This window comes from Clarias gariepinus, chromosome 28, assembly GCF_024256425.1.
Source record: "Clarias gariepinus isolate MV-2021 ecotype Netherlands chromosome 28, CGAR_prim_01v2, whole genome shotgun sequence".
Lineage (NCBI taxonomy): Eukaryota > Metazoa > Chordata > Actinopteri > Siluriformes > Clariidae > Clarias > Clarias gariepinus.
In genome coordinates this window covers 16,493,407-16,519,511 of record NC_071127.1, presented here as the reverse complement: position 1 = coordinate 16,519,511, position 26,105 = coordinate 16,493,407, and the positions used below count along the sequence as shown (strand labels likewise).

Sequence of the window (26,105 nt, the reverse complement as noted above, 5' to 3'; positions counted from 1 at the left end):
TAATCAGTTGGTTGGGGGTTTGAGCTCACCACTGTTGGGTTGCAACTGTTGGGTCATTGTTGGGTCATTGTGCAAGACCCCTAACCCTATGGTCCCAAGCCTGGTCAGGGTTGTAATTGGATGGGCATCCCGCATAAAATCCTGCGCTGGATCTGCCAGACAAAGCAAACACTCTTTCATACAGTGCTAATTATCGTGCCATCGTATAAATCATATTATTGTGACAAAAACCACCATTACTTGACTATTTCATTGATTCTACAGGACCTGCAGCTGTAGATCCCTCTGTAGGGAGCTGGTCTCAAGGTCTCCCTCATAACACTTGGGCATGGGGACACCAGGCCCAGGGCATAGAATGGCTCTCTGTCAGTCTGGTTTATGCATGCTAGCAGGTGTTATTGGACACACTCTACATTGCTGGTCACGTGCCAGGGTAAATTTTTTTGGCCTGCTGCTGTCCAACAACTCACTATCAAGTGTGGGTCTCCCTGTATGTGTTGCTGCCATCTAAGCATGCCACATCGCTATGAATTGCGTCACACTGACGCTCATAAACTTATTACAACCTTTCTGAAAAAAGCAAGCTGCCTCTGTCCAGCCCATTCACCAATGACCCCCCAGAACCCCAATACCTCTTCGAATGGACTGCAATGAGTGGCATTAATACTGCCTTTTTCCTATTACTTTAGCAAAAAGTGTAGAAGAACTGGGTGACCATCTAACTTGGGGGGGGGGTCACCTTGCCACTTTACACAGTCCACAATCAGTCCAAAGGTGTTTTGGTTCCTCATGGCACTGTGACATATGTAGTACCTCTTCATGCTGTTAGGAGGGGTGAAATAGAAGATTAGTCACATATGAAACTGTAGTCCTAAGAACACCACGGTTCCCAGTTATTTGGAACCAGTCCTGATACAAGCTGAAGGTCACATGGTGGAATGACAAATGTATCATCATACATTCCTCTTAAGTTTGGTTGGAAAGTCTTGGCATGTGTCTGATAGTCATTTAAGTGAGATTGACTGCCCCTAGTGGTGATAGACATGTCACTGTTGCTGACTTTCTGGAGGTTAGAACTACTATGCGTATATTTCTTCTTGTCCCCAGGACAACATGCATCGTACCATGATAGAACTTGGGTTGGATACTTGGGTTGGATACTTTTTATGCTTGGGGTTTTGTCCATTAACAATGATATACATTTACATTTAGGCATTTGGCAGACACTCTTATCCAGAGCGACTTACATTTTTATCTCATTACACACCTGTGCAGTTGAGGGTTAAGGGCCTTGCTCAAGGGCCCAACAGTGGCAACTTGGTGGTTGTGGGGTTTGCACCTAGGACCTTCCGAACTGTAGTGCAATGCCTTAACCACTGAGCTACCACTAGCCCAAAACTTAACTTCCCTGACCGGGAATCGAACCCAGGCCACGGCGGTGAAAGCGCCGAATCCTAGCCACAGTGATGTTTGTCTGTGTTCAATAGTAATAGATAACTGTGTCATAGTTTAACAAAGAATCCCGGATGGTAATGTCAAAATCTAGAAAGTTATAGGTAAACATGGAAATGTGAGAAACAAACCCTGGATTAATAATTTATTTATTTATTTATTTATATGGAAATACTAGATTACTAGAGTTTCTAACAGCAGGGTAGAGTGTTGCTGTTAAAAATGTACAGGCTGTAATGTACAGCGTAGTAATGTTTTGAATGTCACGATTGCTAAAATTAGAATTTTATGTAGTGATAAAACACAAGCGGAGCGAAGCAAACTGTGAAATGCACCTTTGCTCTTATCCGAAATGTCAGCGCTCTTGGAATACTGCTTATCCAATCACATTTTTATAAGACAGTTAAGCCCTGGAAAAGAATCACTTATGTTGTAAAACTTTACCTGGCTCGAAATGGTTTAAGATACTTCTGGAAATACTGGATTTTCACTGAAACAAATAGAAAACAGAAAATGCTTAGAACAAACAACTCTAAATCAAATTTTAATGAACAAAAACACTTCCTAACAAAATATAAATAGATCTTTCTTTAAATAAAATCAATTCCCTTTTATAAGTTAATAAACATGTACACTAATGTCTTCATCCTTTAAAGTGCAATTAATTTAAGGGTCATCATATACAGAATATTAGCCACCAGCTTTAGCATAAAGCATGCTAATGGCATACTTCTAAGGCTTTTCAAACTTTGCTGTTTATTTTAAAAGTTCGAGAAAACTTTAAAACAATTTAACGATATCACACAAGAGAGGGTGCTGTTGTTCTGGGATATCAGCACAGCTGAGACGAGTGCTGAAGATATCACAGCTGTGCTAATATATACTGCTTGACCTCAAGTGTGATATTGCATATGGAATTAAACGGAAAGCTAGTGGACAATGCCTAATGTTTAATCCGTTTTTCCACACATCAGGTAGTGACCTTGATAAGGAGAGGGATTTGAGATTCAGCCTTGAACAATCCCACATGGATAGTTCAAACCTAAATCAGAATGGCTTAAAAACAGGTTATTAAAATACTTGTTGTGCAGAGTATAGTAGTTAAACATGCCAGTGCTGTTATGCTCTATATTAGCACTTGTGAAATGCTTCTTGTCCAATTTAGATTGGAACTAACTGCTGTATAAATAATGTTATTAATATCTTTGCAGTTCTGGATGTCAGCTGTTTCAACGACAATGCCCATTCCCTCTGGAGCATTCATGCCTGTGTTTGTACTTGGTAAGATAATGATAACCTGCAATAGTAGAAACTAGCCATTGTCCGTCTGCAATAATTTGCCTTTCAGTTGTTAAAGGTCCTACACATCCCATTTTTCATTAAATGTTAATATGATCTTTAGGGTCCTAATGAAAAGTTTGTATTAAACGTTAATTAAAAATTCAAAAGGATTGTGTAAAAAAAAAACACTACTTTTACCTGGTAAAAACTAGCTCTGTTCTCAGCAACCTGTTTCAGTACATGCTAATTTAAATGCTCATGACCTCTGCTGACCACGCAGTGCTTTGTGGGTAATGCAGTCCAAACTGAAAAACGCTGAAATATAGAGCCTGAGCCTGTTTTCTTCAGTCGTTTTTGGTTTGATTTAAGTATGGAACCTACGCGGAAGTTTGTAATATCGCCTGACAATGCAGAAATTAAAAGAATGGACATGCATCGACTCGATTTGTCTTTCTCATCACTGCATGGGCATGAATTAACGGGCCGTTGCGCTGCCGCGAGCAACAATAACATAAAGCGGAGAAGCTTACCGAGAGAGATACGGACGCGATGTGTTTACTGATGTGTTTACATGACATAATCTTCGACAGACATCGTTATAAACCATCTAACCTAACAAAGGTAAGCATAATATAGTTTTCCGACTACGTACACAGTTTGCAACTAGACAATCACCTTAATGCATTGTTTATTATAAACGGCCGATTAGGGATTATATAGAGACGGATGTACACAGAGAAGAAGCCATAACCATGTTCTATGAGAGTATAAGTTAACTTACACTCCGCATTCATCGTGATTATTAGAAAAGGCGATCTGCAAAGAGTCATAGTAAAATAAATTACACTGACCGAGCCTGGTGAAGATGAAGCAGGAACACGAAGCGTTAGTACAGTTCCATTTTTTAGGAGCAGCTTCCTAGTAAAACCAGCTTTATATTGACCCGCGTTTATAAAGCAGTCTGGTGAAAAATTATTATCGCAAACATGAACGCATTTAGGTAGATCGGCGGGGACGTTAGCTTCAAAAACTAAATTCAGCCACTCATTTAGTGGCTCATATACCTAACCCTAGGTAGGTACCCTAGGTCACTAACCCTAGGTAGTGAATGACGACTGCTGTGTTCGCTATTACACCCAACAACTGTACACAACACTCGCTTAGGCGCCATTTTGCTCCAGCGGCGAAAAACAATGGCCGACAGCGTCTTCTCACTCGGGGCGGGTCTTTGCTAAAACACCAGTGTCAATCAACTAGTGTAGGAGCGGCCTCTTGTGGTGTGGCGTCACATTGACAGGCATTTGCGATTGGCCTGATTTCAGAAGGGGCATGTTATTGTAATAAATGAAAAGAAAACCACTGGGCGGCTCTTTATCATCGTAGAGTGGTTGTGTACGCACTCTCCTAACACAGTTCAGTCCAAACAGCTTAAAAAAGTGCATGTAGGCGTGTATGAGCCCTTTAAGAAAGAAAGTACAAGTAAGTAAAAGACAAGTCACTTTCTCTCTTTCTCTAGGCGCAGCATTTGGTCGACTAGTTGGGGAGATCATGGCTACTCTGTTTCCTCATGGAATTCTCTTTGATGGCATCCTCTACCAGATCATTCCTGGAGGGTATGCAGTCATTGGTCAGTCTTACTTCCAACTTTTCTTCTCTTCTCTTCCCCTTTCTTCTCTTTCTATTTCTATCTCTTCATCACAAACTGCATATCAACTCCATATTTGAAATGGTAGCAAATGCTGTATTAGTAAGTACAATAATTTATGTGTCTTTGCATTGTATAAGAAACCTTATTTACTCATTATAATCACTGAGGATAATCCAGCTCCTCCTTGTGTAAGTCATGCAGAGCAATCATTCTTTAAAACCATCTAGCTGACTTCACACTTGATTAATTTTGCTTCCAAATGACCCATAGTGCTCATAGAACCATAATTACATAAGTAATGTTCTGTTTCATGATTTGATGTTAGTCTTTTGGATAGCAAAAAAACAATATGGCTGTGGGTCATCACAAAGCCCAGTCATGAGGTCACTCCAGAATCATAACAGGTGAGGAAGCTTAATGCTGGTAAGGCGATTAAGTGCTCATAAGGTGACTATTTAGACCTGGACCATGTACTAAACACTTTCCACCTACGACTATACAAGGCCCATTTATTAGAAACTATTGTGTCTTTTGGAGAAGTGAATGACAGCCCACAGTGCTTCATTCTAGAAGTGCCAAATTGTCCCATCTCAGAAGTGGAAATCAAGCATGTGAACAGAATCAGCACTAGAGGTGGAAACTCATCCAGTCAGACAAGCTGTGTGCCAGTGCATCATGACTTGATGGATTGTCCAGTTTTACCAAGTATAACCAGGGAGTCTATTTTGCATCAGCAAAGAAATTCACCTGTACCCCATCAAATCTTGATATCCAAATCCAGATATTACTTCTAGGTGCAGGAGCCACTCTCACAGACAATCTACCAGACGTTGCAACATTGGTTTATGGCACAATGATAACTTCTATCAGACTCAAGACAATAGTTAACAATCCTACAATGCACCATTCGCCCACACTGTCGACACAAAAAAATTTGTTTTAAGTTGTTAAAGCATCCTTCCTATAGTCTTTATCTTGCTCCATCAGACTTCCACTGTTTGGTCCCCTGAAAGCAGTACTATGAGGACGTAGATTCACTTATGTTGAAGACATGAAGACAGCGGTGCATTTGTGGCTCGCAGTTCACACTAAAACATTTTTAATGAGGGAATACGAAAACTTGTTGACTGATAGACAAAGTGTATTAAAAAGCAAGAAGATTATCTTGAAAAAAGATGTATTAGTCTCTAATTCTACAGCCAGAAGTTTTGACTCACCCTGGTAACATCTAATTTTTTAACATGCAAAACAGGAACATTCTCCAATCCAAGATTTATGTGACTTACTGTAGTTCTGTCCTGACCCACAATGTTACAACAAGGTCCCATGGAACTTGCTATGGACCAGGGAGTGATCTGCTTGATAGGTTGATAGGGCTTGTTGATGGACTCTGGGCTGATGAGCCAGATTATGACAGATTCCATTTGGGTTTTCTGATTTCTAGTTTCTCAAACATGTGTACCCTTGAATCCTGGTCTATGTTTTACACAGCCTAGCACCAGGCTTTGATTAGCTCTATTACAGAAAGGCCGTTAACTGCAGATTGGGTGATTATTCCAGTGTTAGTAGCAAAGTGGTTATGAACTGGCTGTATGTGCCATGTGCAAGGCAATGCTTTAACATCTCACCAGACTGTCATTTAAGCAAACTCTTTGTAAAAATGAAACCACTAGTTTCATGATGCAAATGCCAATCTGTTAAATATTGAGGTGTATAGTGCATTCCACAGTAAAATTCCATCTAAATTTCTTTTCAATTAAGATCCTTCTTTTGCAGGTGCAGCAGCATTGACAGGAGCTGTCACTCATACAGTCTCTACTGCCGTGATTTGTTTTGAGCTGACTGGTCAGATCTCCCACATTCTGCCCATGATGGTAGCAGTGATCCTTGCCAACATGGTGGCACAAGGACTCCAACCTTCCCTCTATGACTCCATAATCCAGGTCAAGAAGTTGCCCTACCTCCCAGAGCTAGGTTTTGGACATATCAGGTGAGAACATCTGTGTGAGGAACCCCATACCAATGAAAAGTAGTACACCATTTTTCATCAATAAATACACTAACGTCTGCTTGATCTTTGTTAGGAAAAACTTTAGGACAAATATGTCATCTTGGAGTCTGGTCATCTAGGATTTTTAATTAAATGCTGTCCTATTAATAAGCCTTATAAGGTTGTATCTGGTGATATGGGATCTCAAATCTCTTTAGCTCAGTGTTAGGCAACTAGTACCATAAGAGTAAACCAACAACCATCTTCTCTTCATATTGATAATCTGCTTAAATATGTAGGTTTTTCTTTACAACATCTGAAAAATCTTCTCCAGGGATGCCATTCTAATGTTTGTTCAGTTCTTTGTCATTTTGAGATTGTACTAATGCAACTCCCTATTTAACTACCCCAATTTTTATTTCTCCCAATTACTCTTCCCTTAATCTTTTCTTGTTCTACAGCAGAGATCCTGCAGATTCTCACCCCCTTCATCACTTGCATTATGAATCCAGAAAAAAAAAAAAAATCCCACTATCAGACATACAATATATCTCAGATATCAGGAAATACTGACCAGCCAAGCTTGATCACAAGATGTTCTTGCCCATCCTAAGTCCTTCGAATTTGTGGCAAAGCCTCTGGTTTCCCTCAGGGCTCAGCATTGTGCCCTGTTCTGTTCTACCTCTTAGTGAGGTCATACCCATAACTCTTCATATCCCCCACTCTATGCTGATGATCCTCAATTTATCTTTTTCTATTCCTCACTCAGACACTCATGTTTCCGCTCAGATCTCAGTTCGTCTGTAGGCATCTTGTCATGGTTGGGAGCTAAATCCCAGAAACTAAATCCTAGCAAGACTGAGCTGCTGCCAGTATGCATTATGAATGGGATGATTCTTCTTCTCGCTTCTGTTTATAGTACACATACTATATTGATTGTGACTGTAATATATGGCTGATTTCTTGCCATCACATCTTTCATGTTGTTAGATGATTTTTGTATGTTGAATAGGGAGTTGGCCTCCCTAAATATTAAGTTCAGTCCAGCCTTATTTACATTGTTCTTTAAGCAATAGGCTTCAAAAAGTAAAATTACAGAAATCCAGATGTACAGTGGATGGCAATAGGCATACTCCAAAAGATGACACGAGACAAACTTTCAAAGAAAGCATACTCAAAAAGAAGCCTATCTCTTATGTAACTGTAGAATGGGGTGATCACAGGTAAGTCTATATAATTATAGCCACAGTTCATAAGTACAAATTTATACAAGTTAGATTATTTACTTAGTATTAAGACATACAGTTTTGGGCATAAATTGATTTCTGAAACTATTACTGTATTTGTAAGCTCTATTTAATGTTTCTACATTTAAAATAGCTTCATAATATCTTTAAGTATTTTAATCTTTCGAGACCTGAATGCCCTCACATGACATTTTCTCCCAACTACATTGTCCACACAGTACTGCGCAAATGACTTAAGTCCCCCTCATTTCTGTATATTTTGCCTTCAAAGATCCAGTTTACTTTTTTGTGAATGTAGTCTTGAGGAATAGTTCTCCAAGCTTTCTGAAAGACGTATTTGGCATTTATTTCCAGTCCAGTTCCAGTCCCTGTACCTGAGCAGTTTCAGAGTTTTTTTTTTGTTTGTTAAGCCACATAGTGACCTACGAACCATTCATGCATGACTTATGACATGACCCAGTGAAAAACAGGTGCAGATGTTTAAGCCGATTAGTTGGAACAGACGAGAGGGGAAATGAGGTTGCTGCTGAGGTTGTTGCAGTATATAAACAACCAATTTTTTCAATTGTATTTTTAGGCACTTTGCAGCCTGTTGCATTTAAACATTTATTGCCCTTTTATTTAATTTATTTTAATATGAAGAAATGAGTTTAACTGGCCCAAAACTTTTGCATGGTACTGTATATCCTTGTACGATGAATAGACTGATTAAGGTAATATTTATTAGATGATAATAAACAGAAACAGTGAAGAGTAATTACAAGATTCACATAAGCAGAGGGGGTCTGTCGAGATGTAAAAAGTGTAACCATGCTGTGCTGTACCAGTGTTGCCAACTTAGCGACTTTGTCGCTTTATTTAGCGAGTATTCAGACCCCTCTTGTGAAACGTTTTTTAAAAAAGCGACTAGCGACCAATCTAGCGACTTTTTCTGTTTTTTTATATACTGTATATAAGCAGGATATATGACAGAAAAAAAGTTCATTTTTATAGTTCTAAACATATTTAGGGTGTTTTTACCTACTCACTTTTTGTCATGACATTATGTAAATTATGCGATTACATCATTTAGCGACTTCTAGTGACATTTCGCAGAGCCAATGGCTACTTTCCTTACTGAGGAGTTGGCAACACTGGCTGTACACACTCAGTTGTTAAAGGAATTAAGAGGAGCTGTTTTGATCAGATTCACTTTTTCACACTTAAAAAAATGTTTCTAAGCTCAAAATATCATTAATTGCATGTATTTTGTATTTTTGCTTTCTTTCATTTTGGATGCTTATAGTTGTTGAGTCATTTTTTATAAGCAATAATATCTACTGTATTTTCTCCTTTCACAGTCAATATAACATTTTTGTTGAAGACATCATGGTGAGAAAAGTGAAATATCTGTGCTCACAGTCAACATACCGAGAAGTGCAAAATCTATTAGACTTAACGACTCTTAAAAATTTCCCTTTGGTGGATTCAAAAGGTAAGATTTTATAGAAGAAAAGGAACATGGCCATATCGGATCTTTTGTGCATATCGTGAACAGATCTGTTTTTCAACCCAAGAATCGATGATCCTCTTGGGAAGCATTGAGCGGGCGGAGCTTCTTGCCCTCTGTGACTGGTGGCTGTCAGCAGAGCGGCGGATCCTGATGCAGGGAGAGGGTGTGCAGGGCCAAGGGTTATGTGGCAGCTGGGAATCCATTGCCTATGTGGATGAAGAAGGGGAAGACAGTGGTGGTGAAAAGGTGTGTGTGTGAAGAGGGGAGAAGCGTTCTAAAATGAACACCATTTGTGTGCAAGGTTACAATGCAGCACGGTTTAACCTAATGACACTGACATGACACAGATATAATGTATATAGGCAGGTATAATAATAACATTAGCAATAACAACAATAATACAGTACTAATAACAAAAAATACACAGTACCAACAACAATAAAAACATTTTTTTTACTATTATTATTATCTGCAATAGCAATAACAGCTAACAATAACAACAATAAACAATAAACATAACAAGTACAGTAACAACAATAACAACAAAACACCAATAATAATAACAGCAATAAACAATGAACATAATTACAATACCAACAATAACAATGATTATAACAATAACAACAACAACTATATAAACAACAATACAATAACAATAATAACAACAATAACAATAGTAACAACATTTACAATTTCAGCAATATCATAAAAACATTTATAACATTTATTATTATTATGATTATTTATTTTCAGATCTAAGCAAATTAAAGTGTCTCGTGCAGAAACTTTTAAAACTAAACAAATCAGGAAGATTAAAAACAAAATAAATCAATAAGAATCAGGATGAGACAAACATGAATAAGAGTAAACAATCATAAAGCTTTAAGATTTACCGAATCAGTCAAGTCACAACCAATCTAATTCATGTTTTTTTTTATTTGTTTTGGGTGTTTTTATTGAGGATTCATTTTCTACATTGTAGAACAATACTGCCGATTTCAAAACTATGAAATAAGACATATCACGTTAGGTAATTAAGTAACATCAACAGTCAGTTGTTATTTTATGACATGAAGGTCAGCTGTTCTGGAACAGTTCTTGCAAGTACAGTAGAGAATTTTCAAGTGTATTTACAAAATCCATAAAGCACCATGCTGAAACTGGATCTCAGGAAAGCAAGACCAAAACTTACCTCTGATGCAGAGGAGAAGTTCAGAAGTTAGAGTCACCAGCCTCAGAAACCACCTCAGTTTAAATGAGATTATTGGATGTTTTGGATGCCTCCAGCATTGTTTTAGAAAGACCTAAAAACAGGAAAGACCATGGAATTAGAATCTGTTTCTAAAAAAAAATTCATAAAATGAAAATAAACTGAACTAAAATTGGGTGTGTTTGGTTTAAACCCATGTTGCCTTAATCAGGGTGGGCCGACGCTGGAAGAAAGGAACGGACCTTTACCTTCACCCAAACAGCCAGAGCCCACCACAAATCAAACCCCTCCTGGTGAGTCAATGTTGGAGACTTTACCAATGTAAAGTTGCTGCTGTGACAATGAACTAACGTTTATTTAAGTCATTCCAGTAAAGTACGTTCTCCTGTTGTGTCTTTCTCTTTGGCTGTTTACTCCAGCTAAAGGTCCCCTCAAGTCTTTCAGGAGAACGTTACACTTCCTTTTCTCCTCCTCTTCAGAAAGACAGACAGAGGAGCAGCCGAAGGTGCAAAAATACAGTAGATTTCTACCTCATTAAAACATTGTACAGTAACAAGTAGATTTCTTCTTCATCACTGATCTTATATGATTCAAATACTGTACATGATTTTTTCCCCCCACAGGAGCCAACTCCTCCACCTCTCACTGATACAATGACCCCTGAAGAGGTTGTACTTCTAGTTTAAATAAATAAATAAATAAATAAATAAATAATAATTTGTGCATGTGAAATAGCTGTAGTGCTCCTGTAATTAAGGATATGCAGAGTGATTCACTCGAAAGAGGCACCGTACATTCTGTAATAACTCTCTATGATGAAGCAATCTGAACAAAAGCAAAATGCTACATACCTTATGTATCTGTTTAAGATTGCATTACATACAATGCTGGACGTGAACTCTGTTTTTTCCAGACACATTTCAATGCTGAACGTATCTGCAAGGATATCAGGTGGACTAGCGTTTGCAGTTCCCATACCGTCCTATGAAGAACGCTCGTGGAGGGTACGTCAGATAGACCATATTTCTTTCAAAATTCACTCTGACGTCGCTTAAACGAATTGGTGATCCGATAAGTTCGCACTATGAAGATGCACTGCTCATTATTGTACACCAACATCCTGATGAGAAGTCAAGTGACTGAGTGAAGGGGTACGCCATTAAACAGCATGAAATGGCTGCCTGGCGCCTACCTTATCACCTTGACGCAGGGACATCCTGGCGTGTTCGAAGCTCCATATACTGAGGAGTACGTTGTTTCGTTCCGATTGCTTCGTCCTATTGAGAGTTATTACAGGAAATCTGGGGCCTCTTTCAAGTGGATCACTTTGTATTTTAATATTTTAGTGTTTGACCTTATCTCGTATTGGTTGGAACAGGTTAAAGCATGGGAGGAGTCAGAGATGGATAAGCCACTAGAATTTGAGCGGGTAAAGATAGATCCATCTCCTTTTCAGCTAGTGGAGAGAACGTCGCTACACAAGGTGAGTTTACCTTTAGGCATCTTGGACCTGTTTCTTTTCCTGGAATTTTACCTCTAACTTATCTTTACGCTAAAGTATGACATATGATCCATGATATGAAGTGAATATTTACCCCAAATAATAATTTGACTTACCCCCTGTACATTCTGTAGCTATGTACGAGGGCTTAAAACAGGCTGATGCTGGCCTAGTTAATACAGTTGATCAAATTCTAGACCTGTCACAATGTGGTGTCCAGCTCAAATGTTAAAATAATTATATGGAATATGGCCGCACCATCAGGGAAGGAAAACTCCATAGATGTGATAATCTGGTCATTCAGTACATTCAGGTCGACAGATGACTTCATTTTATTGCCTTAGAACATTGCTGAGCCTAGACCTGACCAACTGAAGTAACCCTTTTTTAGAGGGGTAGGGGGTGGTGAGTGTATTTCATTCAATGGTTTTATTCAATTTCGTTTGTACTTGAAATTTTCTTTAATCTAAGAGATAAATGACCACTTGGACCAAGCCTATTATAAGGTTTAAAAACAAATAAAAATATGTTAAAAACTTGTATCTAACGCGGTCCCCATCAAATTTGAGTAAGTTACAACACTACTTTCTTTATTTGTACATAAGATCCCTCTTGAGTTCCTGACTGTACATCAAGATTGTGTATGGTGACCACTGACTTTTTTTTTCTTTTTTTTTTTTACATAGACTCATACATTGTTCTCCTTATTGGGACTCAGTCATGCCTATGTTACCAGCATAGGCATGTTAGTGGGAGTTGTGGCACTCAAAGAGGTAATTAAATGTGTATGCATATGTACCCCCACCGAACAATGTATAGTATTTAATATGCATAACTATACTGTATATTCAAATTATTTGATGATATCTTGTGTCAGCTTCAGAAAGCCATCGAGGGCTCGACTCGGAGCGGTGTCCGTCTGCGTCCCCCTCTGGCCAGTTTTCGTGACACCATTCAAAAGTACTCCAAGCCGACCCAAACCTCCTCACCCCCAACGTCCCCAATGTCTTCTTCCGCTCCAGACTCCTACCAGATTCCATCCCAAGTTGTCCCCCCAGTTCTTGTGGCCCCTCCAGAACAGAAGGAAGAGGCGGAAGTGTGGATTGAAGGAGTAAAGCGGGAGATAGTGGTAAACATCAGTTGTTCCACTATAGGTAGCAGCTGTGGAAGTAGTAGCTCACAAACAGGAAGTAGTACCAGCAAGGCAGGAAGTCCTGATGGCAGCCCATCCCAAACTCCTTCCTTCCATCACCATATATCTCTCTCATCCCTGAGGCCTGTTCCTGAAGACAAAAGAGATGGTGATCAAGAAAGTGAGGATGAGGAACCCCTTTAAGAGCAGTGTTTATAATTTATTTATTATCGAGTTAATTTTTTATATCATCATTTTGAAAATGTCATTTCTTTCTTGTGATATTTTAGAATTTTAGATAATGTCATAATCCCATGTTTCTGGGAAAAATTTGAAATTATTATGTTTTGTGATTCAAGAGTTCTCATTATGAATGCATTTATTTGGATAGCAAGTGCTGATTTTTTCTTTTGCTTTCCATGTTGAATATTCTAAAAAGACATTTTCTATAAAAAATTTGTGTAGGGCTCTATATGTCCGGTCTGCTACTGTATAATCAATTAAAATAATAACCATTGCTTAAACAAGAAACTCAAAACCGTTTGGTTAAATCAAACCATCAAAAAGTTAAGATATCAAATAGACAGTACTTATACACCCATCAGCCATAACACTGTATAACACCACGTAACTTTAACACATTAACATTATCAATTATATACCATTAAACTGTTGGCATGATTATGGGCACCCAAGGCTCATCTATGCCTGTGGGGCTACCCCAAAAAGCAAAGACTACTCTGTTTGGTATGATCCCATAGAAAAGCTAATGTAGGACAACTGACTAAAAAAGTCAATTCTGGCCATGACATAAATGCACCAGAATACCCATTACACCACAATCTGCCTTGCATGGGGACTAGGCAAAGAGCCTAGGGCTACCAACCAGACCTCAAGAAAAACAAGCAAAGTCGAACAAACAAGTCGGATCCATGAAGGCCACAACTTATAACCCACAGCTCCCAGGTCATCTGGTGCCAACGTCTTAGTTTAAGACACCTCAGCACACACCCAAAGGTCTTATCAAGCCATGTCCTGAGGGGGCTGAGCTGCCCTAGTAGCACAAAGAGAAAGTACACAACTTATTGCTGCTCGGTGTAGTAACTCTGTGGTACAGAACTACGTCTTCTTACTTCCACATGTATCAGTGTCATCATGTGTCCCCCTTTGGCCAGTTTCTATGACACCATCTATATCCCACCAAGCTAGACCAGTCTTCCGTCTTTGTCTACGTATGCCCACCACTGTAGAACAATCCAGTGTTTCCTTACATATTCTGTTGCATTGGACTTAGACCTGAATCTGTAAACTGGAAAAGAACATGTAGTTACTCATGGAAGACCTTGTAAATTTGGCTTTTTCTGGTTTAAGGTTGGAAATTATAAGTTATGAAATTGAGTCAGAATTCTAACCCTGCTTGCTGAATCTTTAGAAACCTTTTTTTGCAGTTTAGCTAGCAAATGGTGTGGCAAATACTCTTTTTTATTGTTTTGCCATTCTTTTTTTAAATTTCTTTTTTATGTTTAACTTGCAATTTCATGTGAATACTCTACACTGCCAAAATTATGTGCACACCTGATTATCTCACCCATATGTGGTTTGTCCACAATCTGTCATAAGGTTAGAAGCATACAATTGCATATAACATTTCTGTATGCTGTAGCATAGCAATTTCCCTACAGAGCTCCAAACCCTGTTCTGGCATGACAGTGCCCCATGCACAAAGCCAGCTTTATGAAGACATGGTTGGTTAAAGTTAGACTGGAGTTAAACCCAGTGGAACTGGAGCTGTAGCCTCCTCAACATCCCAACATCAATGACTGATCTTACAAAGGTTCTTGTAGCTGAATGAGAATCCCCACAGACCTGCTCCTAAAACTAGAGACAAGCCTTCCTAGAAGAGTGGAGGTTATTTTAAGAGCCAATAAGTCCGGAATGGGACAAACATAGATGTGCGTGATGGTCAGGTGTTCAATAGCTTATTGTTTAATTCACAGCCTGTCATTTATGAATTCTTTATTTTCAGCTTTGGATGTTTTTTTTGTTACAGTATTAATGTAATTTAGCTTACATTAGATTTACTTCAGGTTAGATTTCCACACCATTGTCATGTGGACAGATTTCTCATCAAATCGAACCTTATGTCTACTTCTCTCAGGTTGCTCTAATGTCTTTAAACTAACAATTCTTACAAGGAATATACCATACATGGTCACTATGTACTGATATTTTTTCTTAACTTTGTAGTACGAGGTGGTATTAAAACGTTTCGTTTAGCTAACACACAAACAGATGGCAGCACAAGGTTTCACGCACAGTCACAGGGAGCACAACCTTCATAAGTCAGTATGCCAAAAGACATGTCTCAAATTCTTTGTGAAACTGGGCAAATCTGCACAGAGATGTTTGACATGATTCAGTAAATTTGCGGCGATGCTGCAATGAGTCGTTCGACTCATTAAAACTCAACTTGTTTTGAGTGGCACACGCGCTTCAAGAATGGAAGAACATCACTGGAAGACGACAAGAGATTAGGCAGACCTTCAACATGCTCAACCCCAAAAATGTCGTAACCGTTTGGCAACTTCAGCACGATGATCGTCTGAAAACAATCTACAACACTGATACAATTGTCGGTGTGTCATACGAAACAATGCAAGCAATCCTCACATGTGATTTGAACATGCGCCATGTTGCTGCCAAGTTCATCTCCAGGCTGCTGCCCCAGGGGCAGAAGGTACATTGCAACGAAGTCTGCCAAGAACTCTGTCAGCATGCCGTGGATAACATGTCCTTCAAGTCTCGGATCATTACCGGTGACGAAACTAGGGTGTATGGGTATGACCCTGAGACGAAGCAACAGTCTTCTTAGTAGAGGAGCCCATCACCTCCACGAACCAGGTCCATGGCTCGCATACTAACCGTCTTTTTCGACATTTGTGGCATTGTGCATAGAGAAATCGTCCCCAGGGGCCAGAACGTCAATAGTGACTGCCAGGTTTTAAGGAATCTGATAGAGGACATAAACAGAGCTAATCTCTAAACTTTTTAATTCCACCTTGTACATAACATCTGAAGGATAATTGCAGCTATCAGTCGGAATAAATAACTTAAAGGACTTTTTTTGTTTTGTTTGTTTTTTAATCCTGATGTACATTCTGTTTTTATTTATTGCTCTTGTTCTCATTTTAGTCAGACATGAACTTCCAAGTTTAGTATTACTGTAGTTACGCAGGTTAAGTATAGGGAACTATTTTGTGGAGTTATTTCTTGTACTAGAAAGAAAATCAGTTATTAGAATGTGATGTAAAATATTCACATTCCGATTAATTATTTAGACAGTTCATGTTTGTAGGGGGATGTTATAATTATGCAATAAATCATGCCATTTGCAACTTTCATATTTTGTCTGAATTTTATGATGATGATGGTGATGATGATAATAATGAATGTCGTAACACGGTTTACGAGTGTTCCGCAAGACGAGCAAAATTTTGAAATAATTTTTGTCTTGAAAAACGAGTATTGTCTTGGTTTACGAGTACCAAGTATCATGTATCACGCATGCGCTTCTAGTTTTGTCACCGAGCGTCACGTGATCACAACTGAGCCAACTGTGTTCATTTTTTTGGGCTGTAGAACGAATAATTTGAGTTTCCATCAATACTTATGGAAAAATTTAATTTGGTTTACAAGTGTTTTGGAATACAAGCCCGCTTCCAGAACGAATTATGCTCGTAATCCAAGGTTCCACTGTATTAGTATTTGTATATGTGTATGTATGTGTATGTGTGTGTTTATGTTTGATTGTGTCTACCTTGACAATTTCTAATCATACAGTGCCAGTCACACACAATAGTTCTTTTTTTTATTATTTACAACACATACAAATACACACATAGTGGATATCATGCTCCAACAGATCATAACAGGTTACCTTGTATCAGTTCTCCGTTAGGAAAGTTCCTTTATTATTCTTTTATTATAAAGTCCCTTTCTAAACCCAAACCAAACCACCAATCTTTTTTACATTTCTTTAATGTAATAAAAAGGTTTTAATAATGCATATATGACATCTGTCCATTGGCATTACAACACTACAAACCTCATAGATCCTGCTTCCACCTGTACACATTTGTATTTAGTACAGTATGGTATAGTATAGTATTTTAGTCATTTAAAAAACAAAAAGAAAATGTTGTTTAAGTTGCATAATAGACTTTATCGCCAAAAGAACACCCCATTGTGTTAGAATAAAAAATAAAAAGTATAATTTGTCTCATGTACCTTACAGCACATTGTATTGTTTTGTTTTTTTCTCACATATTCCAGTTAAGAAGATGGGGTCAGAGCCCCTGGAGTTAAAGGTCTCAAGAGTGGAACCTTATGGTGCTGGGGCTCGAAACCCCGACCTTCCAATCAGAAACCCACTAACTTACAGCCTTATTCACTTGAGCCACCGTGTGAACATATCAAGTAATTAAAGAAACTGTTTTATTAAAAATGTATTTGAGATTTTCTAGTCGTCCAGGTACCTATTAAAGATACTTAAATATCCCTTGTCCTTCAATGCCACTTCAAATAATTAGAACAAAGCCTACAATGAATTCGTAGCACCTTCCTTCTTTTACTTTCCTCCGTTATGTCCACAGTCATCCGGTCCATCATGACAATAAAATAATGCACAATTTCTGTTATCAAAACTGACCACCAAATCAGTTCATTATTATTATTATTATTATTATATATTTTTTCTTAAATGAGAAAATCTAAATGAAACGATCACAGTATGAGTACATTAAATCGCTGGAACACCCAAACATGGTGTTTAAATTCTACTTTATTTAAGCGCTATTTATATTTCAAATAAAAAAAAATTCTGCTTCGCTTGTAAACTATAGGATGGTTATCTGATTAGTGTTGTTGGTTATAACATCCTTTGGTTACTTTTCCTAGGCTGCTTTGTGCAAGAGTGCTTCCTGTCCCCCATCACACCGCTCTTACTCTCTCAGGAAGCTGTATCTGAACTTCCGTGCTTTATTGTCCAGTCGAAGAGTTATGATTATCAATCTTGAGAAAAAAGGCATACGAGGACGAAAAATAACAAAAATACAGTAACAAACTTAAAGGAAACGCTTTGTTCCTGATGGAACAAAAATGTCGTCGCCAGCCGTAAGACGGTACATTCTTTTATATTCATAATAGTGCATAAGTCTTATACAGATGTTGAACAGTATAGCACTGTTCCCAATTGGGCAGTATTGTGCTTGCTTATATAATATAAACAGCTTTGTATGTGTGTGTGTGTGTGTGTGTGTGTGTGTGTGTGTGTGTTGGAAGTAAAATACATATTACACACTTCAAACAACATTATTGCCAAATGGTGAATAAACAGATAATGGTTTTGAGAATATACCTTTATACATACATGCAATCATACAGTCATACCAACATACACACCAACATACACACACACACACATACATACATACATACATACATACATACATACATACATAAATAGAAACATACAGTACATGTTGTATGTACATAGAAATACATAATATTTAGTTTGGCTTTTAAATTTTATTACAAAAATCAATTTTTCGTTATTACTATATGTATACTGGTTATTCTGTCACTTAAATATTCAGAATGCATGCACTTTCTTTTGGTTGTCTTGGTATGTTAGTATTGCACAGTTTTCTTTCCTTTCTTTTTCCAAGCGTCCTTGTATACTGTAATGGTCCTTCTCCGGTCAATATGCTGTACCACATGTCATATACTATCATACTGTATCATATCATACCTTCTTTACATCTCCGTTAGTAAGTGTGTCCCTGCATTTAAAGAATGCCTTTTTGTTTGTTTGATTATGTCCTTTATCATATCGGTCACTGCGGAGTCTTTCACCTTTCGAGCGACCGAAAAAATAAAAACATACTGTATACCTTGGGTGTAGTTGGTTATACAATAGCGTATATAGTTGATTATTTCATTAAAGACGTTCCATTTTGGAAAAGTTTCTTTCTTCTATCCTCTTGAAAAAACAAAAAAACAAAAAACAAGCCGTTAATTGGTCGCCACGACGACAACAGCCCCGTCCTCGACTTCGCCTTCTTCCTTCTCTTCCAAGGATTGGATGATGCAGGACGTGACCTCGAAGGCCATGTGTTCGGGCATCGGCTCTGCGTGTGGAAGGGGCGGGCTCACGCCGCCAGGCATCGGACCCTCTCTCTGAGGCTGTGTGGTACAAACTGCCATCATAGATGTTGCCTCGGGTTCCAGCGTTAATGTGATGTCATCCTCCTTGAGTGGAACAATTTTGAAAGAAAACAGTTTTTTTTCATTATTAGCATCACAAAAACAACAGTTACTTGTTTCCGTCTTCCATATTTAAGAATATAGTCTGAAAAGTCTTTGCACAGCTCTAAGGTGCTTCTTAACATTCGTGAACTGTCCCAAATTGAAATTCTTGATTTCTGTAACATCACATTTGAATATTGACTATTCATTCACTTTAACATGTTAAAATGTATTGACAATTCACCTAGCATTCTTCTTCCACTGCGGAGCATGCCAAAACTTTAATCATTATCCATTTATTTAGTGTTTTTTTTTTTATATATTTTTTATAATTGAGTGGTGGGTCCCTGAACAGTTTTATCACCTACTGTATCATGTTATTGCTATTTTGTTGTGTTGCATTTTGGTGGTGTAGTGGTTAGCACTGTCGCCTTGCACCTCCATGGTCCGGGTTTAATTCCCAGCCAGGCTCGATTCCCATCTTGGTGTGCATGGAGTTTGCATGTTCTCCCCGTGCTCGGTGAGTTTCCTCCCACAGTCCAAAGATATGCAGGTTGGGCTTATTGGCGTTCCCAAATTGTGTGTACAGTATGTGTGTGTGCCCTGTGATGGGTTGGCACCCTGTCCAGGGTGTACACTGCCTTGTGCCGTAAGTATCCTGAAATAGGCTCCAAGTCTCCGCAACCCTGAATACAGGGTAAAGTGGTATAGAAGATGAGTGAGAGTAAGTGTTTTGAAATTGTATGTCAGAATGGATGTCACTTCAATAATTTTTCTACAAAACAAATTTACCTGCGCGGAAAAATAAATCAACTTAACCTTACCCAACCTAATCTAACCTTCGATACTAAACTTAAGTACATATTTCACCTATCTGTACCATACTTAAATCATTTTTATTAAATTATACTTTTAACTGGTACTCCACTACAACATACACTAAATATCTGTTCTTTTACTTCACTGCATAAGTGTAGCATTTAAAGCAAGAATTTAAAGCCACCTGCTGACTATCGTATGATGCATTACTGCATGACTTGCCTTTTCTTTGAAACACACCTAATAACAAAACAGGTGTTTGAAATCAGAAGCAGACCTGGGTTCATTCAGCGACTAGAACAGCACATTTATAATCAGAACGTGAAAATATGAAAAAAGCAACTGTGAGATAATACAAGCCCTGAAGTTTTGATACTTAAGACAAGTACTTCTGTACTTTTACTTGGGTACACAAGTATAGAGGACTAGAGCATGACGTGTTGCACACTCTGGACAGGGTGCCAATTCATAGCTGGGCACACACACATGCACAATCCTTCACACACTATAGGCTATTTGGAAATGCCAGTTAGCTTAATTTCCATGTTTTTGGACAATTGGAGGAAACCGGAGTACCCGGAGGAAAGCCACCATGACAAGAAATTAATTTTACATCCTGTCATTCATTATAAAGAAGCACGAACCACTTGGGAGGACTGCAAACCAGTAAATCTGCTACAGTACAACATTTAATACCTTACATTGGTACAATTTTGTTGGGGTATGTGAGAAAGAGAAGAGTGTTTTAAAAGAAAATACAAAAATGGTGTATAAAAGAAAAGTGATGAGTATGTGATAGAGAAAAGAGTGTGTAAGGAGAAAAGTACGGACAAAAAGGTTTTGTTTAAAAGGTCTAAAAACTAAAAAAGAAAAAAAATTTGTCTTTTGAACTGGAAAAAAAAAAAAACGATGTCTCTTCCAGAAAAAGGAGAAGACCTCCCAGACTGTTGCGCAATAACTCCAGCGGTTCTTTGCACCAGCATCTCCCAGTCTAAGCCCCACACCGGGCTCCCTATTATACGATAATCTTGGGGTCTCTCTTGACATACATAACAGCTTTTACGCTTCCTTTGCTGTAAAACTCTGTAAATACATACATTCCACTTTTTACATTCCACCGTAGGGATTAACGGCTCCTAGACACTTAGCGTGGTAAGATCTCAGCCTTTTTTTCATACGGGTTATTTTCACCTTGCCTACTAGGTTTAAATGTTATAATTTTATTATTGCAGTTTAAATATTGAATAAAGGAAGTTGGGGTCAGAGAGGATACAGCAGCAGATAGGGTTAAGACCCTTGCTCAAGGGCTCAACAGTGGAACCCTGGCGATGCTGGGGCTTGAACCCTCACCCTTTTGATCAGTAGCCCTCGAGCACATAGGGCTGCTAGATTTCATTTTACTTTATGAACTTTCGCCAGACATTTTCTGTTTTACCTGGACAGGAAAGTTAAAACATGGAAGAGAACTAATGATAAATAAGGAAAACCCATTGGGGTTCCAAGTCGTCATAAATGTCAGTTACTCTAGATTCACATGTTCATTAACTAATCTGTCATTTTATTATGGAAAATAACTGGACTTTTGAAAAAATTTTAATGCTAATATTAGCATGCATCATTGTTAAAATACAGAATGCGTAAAATTTTTGAATGGCACACCTTAGATTCCTCTTCCTCTTGTTGCTCAGGGATGCACTCATTTTCTGTAATTAGTTCCTCGCCATACATTTCTGACGTCCCCATTTCTGCCATGTTTATGCTCATGTGTCCCATTATTTCCATCTGATGTGGCTCCACTTGTGCAGCCGCCCACAAATCAGCCAGTCGTGGATGAGTGGGTGGACCCAAGCTATGAATGGTGCTATTTGGCGTAGCTTGCAAAGAATGGGAGGTGCTGTGTAGGCGATGTTCCAGTGACTGAAAGGAATATGGTTTAAAGACAAAAAAAAAAAAGACAAAAAAATAAATAAATTGGTAATCATGTTGCAGCAAATTTTAATCAAAGACCAAAAAAAATTAATTACTAAATAGCTGGTAAGCCCTTTGGACTTTGCAACTACATAGTTTTAAGGTCTTTACACACCAGGAAGGACGTGAATAAACGGTGCGGAAAAGTAAAAATTTAAGCGAATTAAACGCACCACGGATATTCACATCAAATCCATGTGGAGAGGTGGAGAGGTTCAGTTCTTGGTGCAAGGGTTGAACCTGTCAAGTAGGTATAAATAGACCAGTATCATAAGAAACACTCTTTGCCTCTCATTGTCTTTAAATGTTTGCAAAAAAAAAAAAAAGTTAGCCGAAACAAAGATAATAAGTTGGCTCACCAAGTGATTTATTTCAACTTGGGGCCAAAAAGGCATCTAAATTCTGCCTTTTCTTTTGGGTGGTTACTGGTTCGAAAAATATCATTGTCACAAGAAAAAACATTTAGTTGGGTAATTCGCTTCTGGTGTGTAAAGAAGTGTAGTGTTGCACTATCCCTTGTATCGCTACTGTACAGTTTCTGTTAGTACTCCATAATATAAGTGAAGTGTTCGAACCTGTTGCTGGTACTGCATGAGTTGCTGCTGCTGGTACTGCTGCATCTGCTGCAGCTGCTGTAGGTGGGTCTGCTGCTGAAGTGCAAGCTGCTGCTGGGACAGATAGTGGGGCGAGCAGTCGTAGCCTTCTCCAGAAGCCCCGCTGGCTATGTAGGAGCCAGCAGCAGGAGAGGCCATGTCTGATAGCTCATTGCTGATTGGTTCCCAGGCATCAGAGGATGAAAGGCAATACAGACCCTGGGAGACATAGGTGTGAGGCCACACTTCTGCAGATGAATGGTGCAAAGGCTGATCTAGAGTAAAAAATATAATATATTTACATTTAGGCATTTGCGAGAGCAAGTTGCAAATCGCAAAAAAAGCAACTTGCAAAAGTTTCCGTCATTGGGTAGATCCTTAAACCTGGTTACTCGGTTACTAACTAAGTACAATCAGCCAAACCCTCTCTAGTGACAATCAAATATAAATTGCTTAGCAACAATTAATGATACATAATGCATGATATTAAAAAAGAACCATGCATTCCTGTAGCTGTATTTTGTTTGAAATTCGTCTCTCAATAATAATAGTTTTTGCTCCTCTACTCCAGCAGTTATAGTTTCTTAATAAATATGAGACTCGGTGGATCCACTGAATGAGAGAAGAGTGAATCTCTGTCTTGACCAAAATGACTAACTGATGACCATGTGATACAATTTAAAGGTCCCATACTTTACTATTTCTGTAAGTGAGCACCCGCTTTAGAGCTCCCCCAATGTCTGTCTGTGTTTGTAAGTTCTCCCCATGCTTGGTGGGTTTTCTCCGGGTACTCCGGTTTCCTTCCACAGCCCAAAGACATGCAGATTAGGCTTGTGTCGGCTTGTTTTGTAAGCCTTGGTCTATAATTGGTGTTCCCTAATAGCCCGTAGTGTGTGAATAAGCAGACAGACATTGGGGGAGTTGATGGTCTGTTAAGGCTCCAGCTGAAATACCGCTTCTATACCCGCATAAAGGGTCATGGAGGGCCAGTCTCTCAGAAGACTTAGGGCACAAAGTGGGGTACATCCTGGACGGGGTCCCAATCCATCACACACATGTTTATAAACAGATGCTATCCACACTGACAACTACTAACTTAAATAATAACCATAATAATAATAAAATAAACATTAAATCTAAATAAATTATAATTTATTATTTTAACAAATAAACTAAATCGAATGTTTTATAAAGTACTGTCGCCTTGCACCTCCAGGGTCTGATTCTCGTCTCTGTGTGCATGGAGTTTGCATGTTCTCCCCGTGCTTGGTGGGTTTCCTCCGGGTACTCCGGTTTCCTCCCACAGTCCATAGACATGCAGGTTAGGCTAATTGCCGTTCCCAAATTGCCTGTAGTGTGTGAATGAGTGTGTGTTTGTGTGTGTGCCCTGCGATGGATTGGCACCCTGTCCAGGGTGTACCCTGCCTCATGCCCTACTGTAAGTCTCCTGCGATAGGCTCCAGGTCCCCGCCAACCTGAATACAGGATGAAGCGGTATAGACGATAAGTGAGAGTGGATGAGTGAATGCTTTATGATAGAACTGATATTACTAAGTCTGGAATTGTACTATGGGTCATAATCAGCCTGGAAGCATTAAGCACCCTAATGTAGGTATAGAATCCTAATTCTGCTTCTAGGAGACGCAGCGAGGATCATTGGCCTATATAGTTATCCATTGTGTGGTATCATAGCTTAACTGAGTTCTTGCAATATTTAATTGTTGTTAGATATGTTTGTTTGAGACGGCATAAATTAGCTGTCAGGGCAGGGTATGTTCAAGCCACTCCTTAATCAGTTATCAGGGTCAATTACAAGGTTGCTCTTCTCCAGCTTGTTGGATTCAGACAATAGAAGCTTCAGTTAACAACTCACAATAGATGCTAACATAGTAGGTTCAGTGGTGAATAAGGGAAATTATGCTAGCATATGCTCTGTCATTATGCTAGCAGGAAGGCACCATAACGCTAAAGAACTTTAGAGAAAGATGGTTGAAGAATAACGACCATGAGTAACAGCACTGACCATGATCATAGAAATAACTAGCAAACAACACACAGTCATTGATAACCAAGACAAGCTAGCAATGCTAAGATAGGACAGTCAACTCAAAACTAGCGCATGCCCCAGACACCTCTAGTGCTTTATTACGCACACACTGAGAACTCTGAAGCAGTGATGCTGGAGCTGCTAAGAGATTTGCTCCATATGGTGTAGATGTGTACAGAATGAGAAGGAGAAATTGAAAGATGGCTGTATGACAGCAGGGATGATAATGAATACTGTGTACTACATTATTTTCTATTTTTGTTGTGCGTCTCGCCATGCTTGTAGACAAGTGATTAGGAGTTCAAGAAGCTCAACTACTCCTTTCCTTTAAATAGGGGTCATTTATCACTTCAAAGGAATATAAAAGGACCTTTTTTTGTCAAGCAGTTCGTTCATCATTTAGTATGATGTCAGAGTTGACTGAGGCTCCTGTATCCTGAATGCCAGTTCAGTCTGTCATGATATCTAACCTACTGTAAGTGCTCTTGGAGACATTCACATTACCCGTCACCCTGGAGTGACTTAAATCCAAACTTTTTAACCTGATGTGACACAGATCTGATTTTTTTATGGCTGTCAGAACACGCACAAATCTGATGCTTTTCAGATCGGATCTGAGTATGTCATCCTAGATCAGATACATATCCCATACATGGTCATGTGATTTCAATGAGAACGAGCAGATGAGAAGTAATGGGACTTCTGTGCATGCGTAGGGCGCTAACATCGTCAGTCAGTCAGCAGATTTTATAGCAGTGCTACTGTAGCAATAGCTGCTAAAAAGGCTTTCTTTCCTTCTTCTGGACCTCAACAAATACAGCCTGAACCAAACCCCAAACAGATTTGTACCAAAATCACATGCACTGTTTAAGATGAATGCATGGTCAGACAAATACGACATGTTTTAACCCAGATTAAGTGAGTGAAGATGCATCACTGTGTGCATGTGCGCATGTTTGAGACGACAAACGCATCCACATTAGTGTAAGACTTAGTAATATTTATAAGAGCCCTTACACAGGGCTTTTGAGGAAGTCAATGAAATATGAGTATGTGAGAGTGCATAGGACACATGTGCTGGAAGACCTTCCTGTTTGGAGATACGTGGTGTTATTAATTGGAACTGAAGAGGAACTAAGTAAAACTAAACCACAAACTGAACAGAGCTCCACCATCTCTGCGAGACCAAATGCAGCATCTAAAAATAAACACTGTTGCCCTCACTGGGCGAGTCGACCCTTACTAAGGGCTTACGTGTGATTGTGACACTTTTAACTTAAACCACAGTAAGACTGAATCACGCTGGCTTCTTGCATAGAAACCGGCTTTGAGTCTTTTGCCTTTGTCTTTGTTTTCGTCTTGGCCATTAAATAGACATGACGCCAGGAACAGTGCGTCCGCTCTGGTTGGCTTTGAGGC

At 38.9% G+C, this 26,105-nt stretch overlaps 2 protein-coding genes across 5 annotated transcripts in view; one reads left to right on the top strand and one right to left on the bottom strand.

Moving 5' to 3' along the window:
• clcn1a (chloride channel, voltage-sensitive 1a) overlaps positions 1–16,329 on the top strand; it is a 30,734-nt gene extending 14,405 nt beyond the window's left edge. Inside the window, exons 13-23 of the mRNA XM_053489989.1 lie at positions 2,664–2,733; positions 4,250–4,360; positions 6,158–6,371; positions 8,959–9,092; positions 9,175–9,356; positions 10,532–10,613; positions 10,740–10,825; positions 10,944–10,988; positions 11,699–11,803; positions 12,508–12,594; positions 12,699–16,329. Coding sequence (XP_053345964.1) covers positions 2,664–2,733; positions 4,250–4,360; positions 6,158–6,371; positions 8,959–9,092; positions 9,175–9,356; positions 10,532–10,613; positions 10,740–10,825; positions 10,944–10,988; positions 11,699–11,803; positions 12,508–12,594; positions 12,699–13,157 — 1,575 coding nt within the window. The 3' untranslated portion in view covers positions 13,158–16,329. The remainder of the gene's footprint in view (positions 1–2,663; positions 2,734–4,249; positions 4,361–6,157; positions 6,372–8,958; positions 9,093–9,174; positions 9,357–10,531; positions 10,614–10,739; positions 10,826–10,943; positions 10,989–11,698; positions 11,804–12,507; positions 12,595–12,698) is intronic.
• Positions 16,330–17,691: 1,362 nt separating this feature from the next.
• The window catches only part of fam131ba (family with sequence similarity 131 member Ba), a 46,110-nt gene continuing 37,696 nt past the window's right edge, over positions 17,692–26,105 (bottom strand). For all 4 annotated transcript variants that reach the window (XM_053490128.1, XM_053490129.1, XM_053490130.1 and 1 more), the window contains 3 exons: positions 22,622–22,914; positions 21,738–21,995; positions 17,692–19,262 (listed from right to left, as the gene is read on the bottom strand). In XM_053490128.1, coding sequence (XP_053346103.1) covers positions 19,026–19,262; positions 21,738–21,995; positions 22,622–22,914 — 788 coding nt within the window. In that variant the 3' untranslated portion in view covers positions 17,692–19,025. The remainder of the gene's footprint in view (positions 19,263–21,737; positions 21,996–22,621; positions 22,915–26,105) is intronic.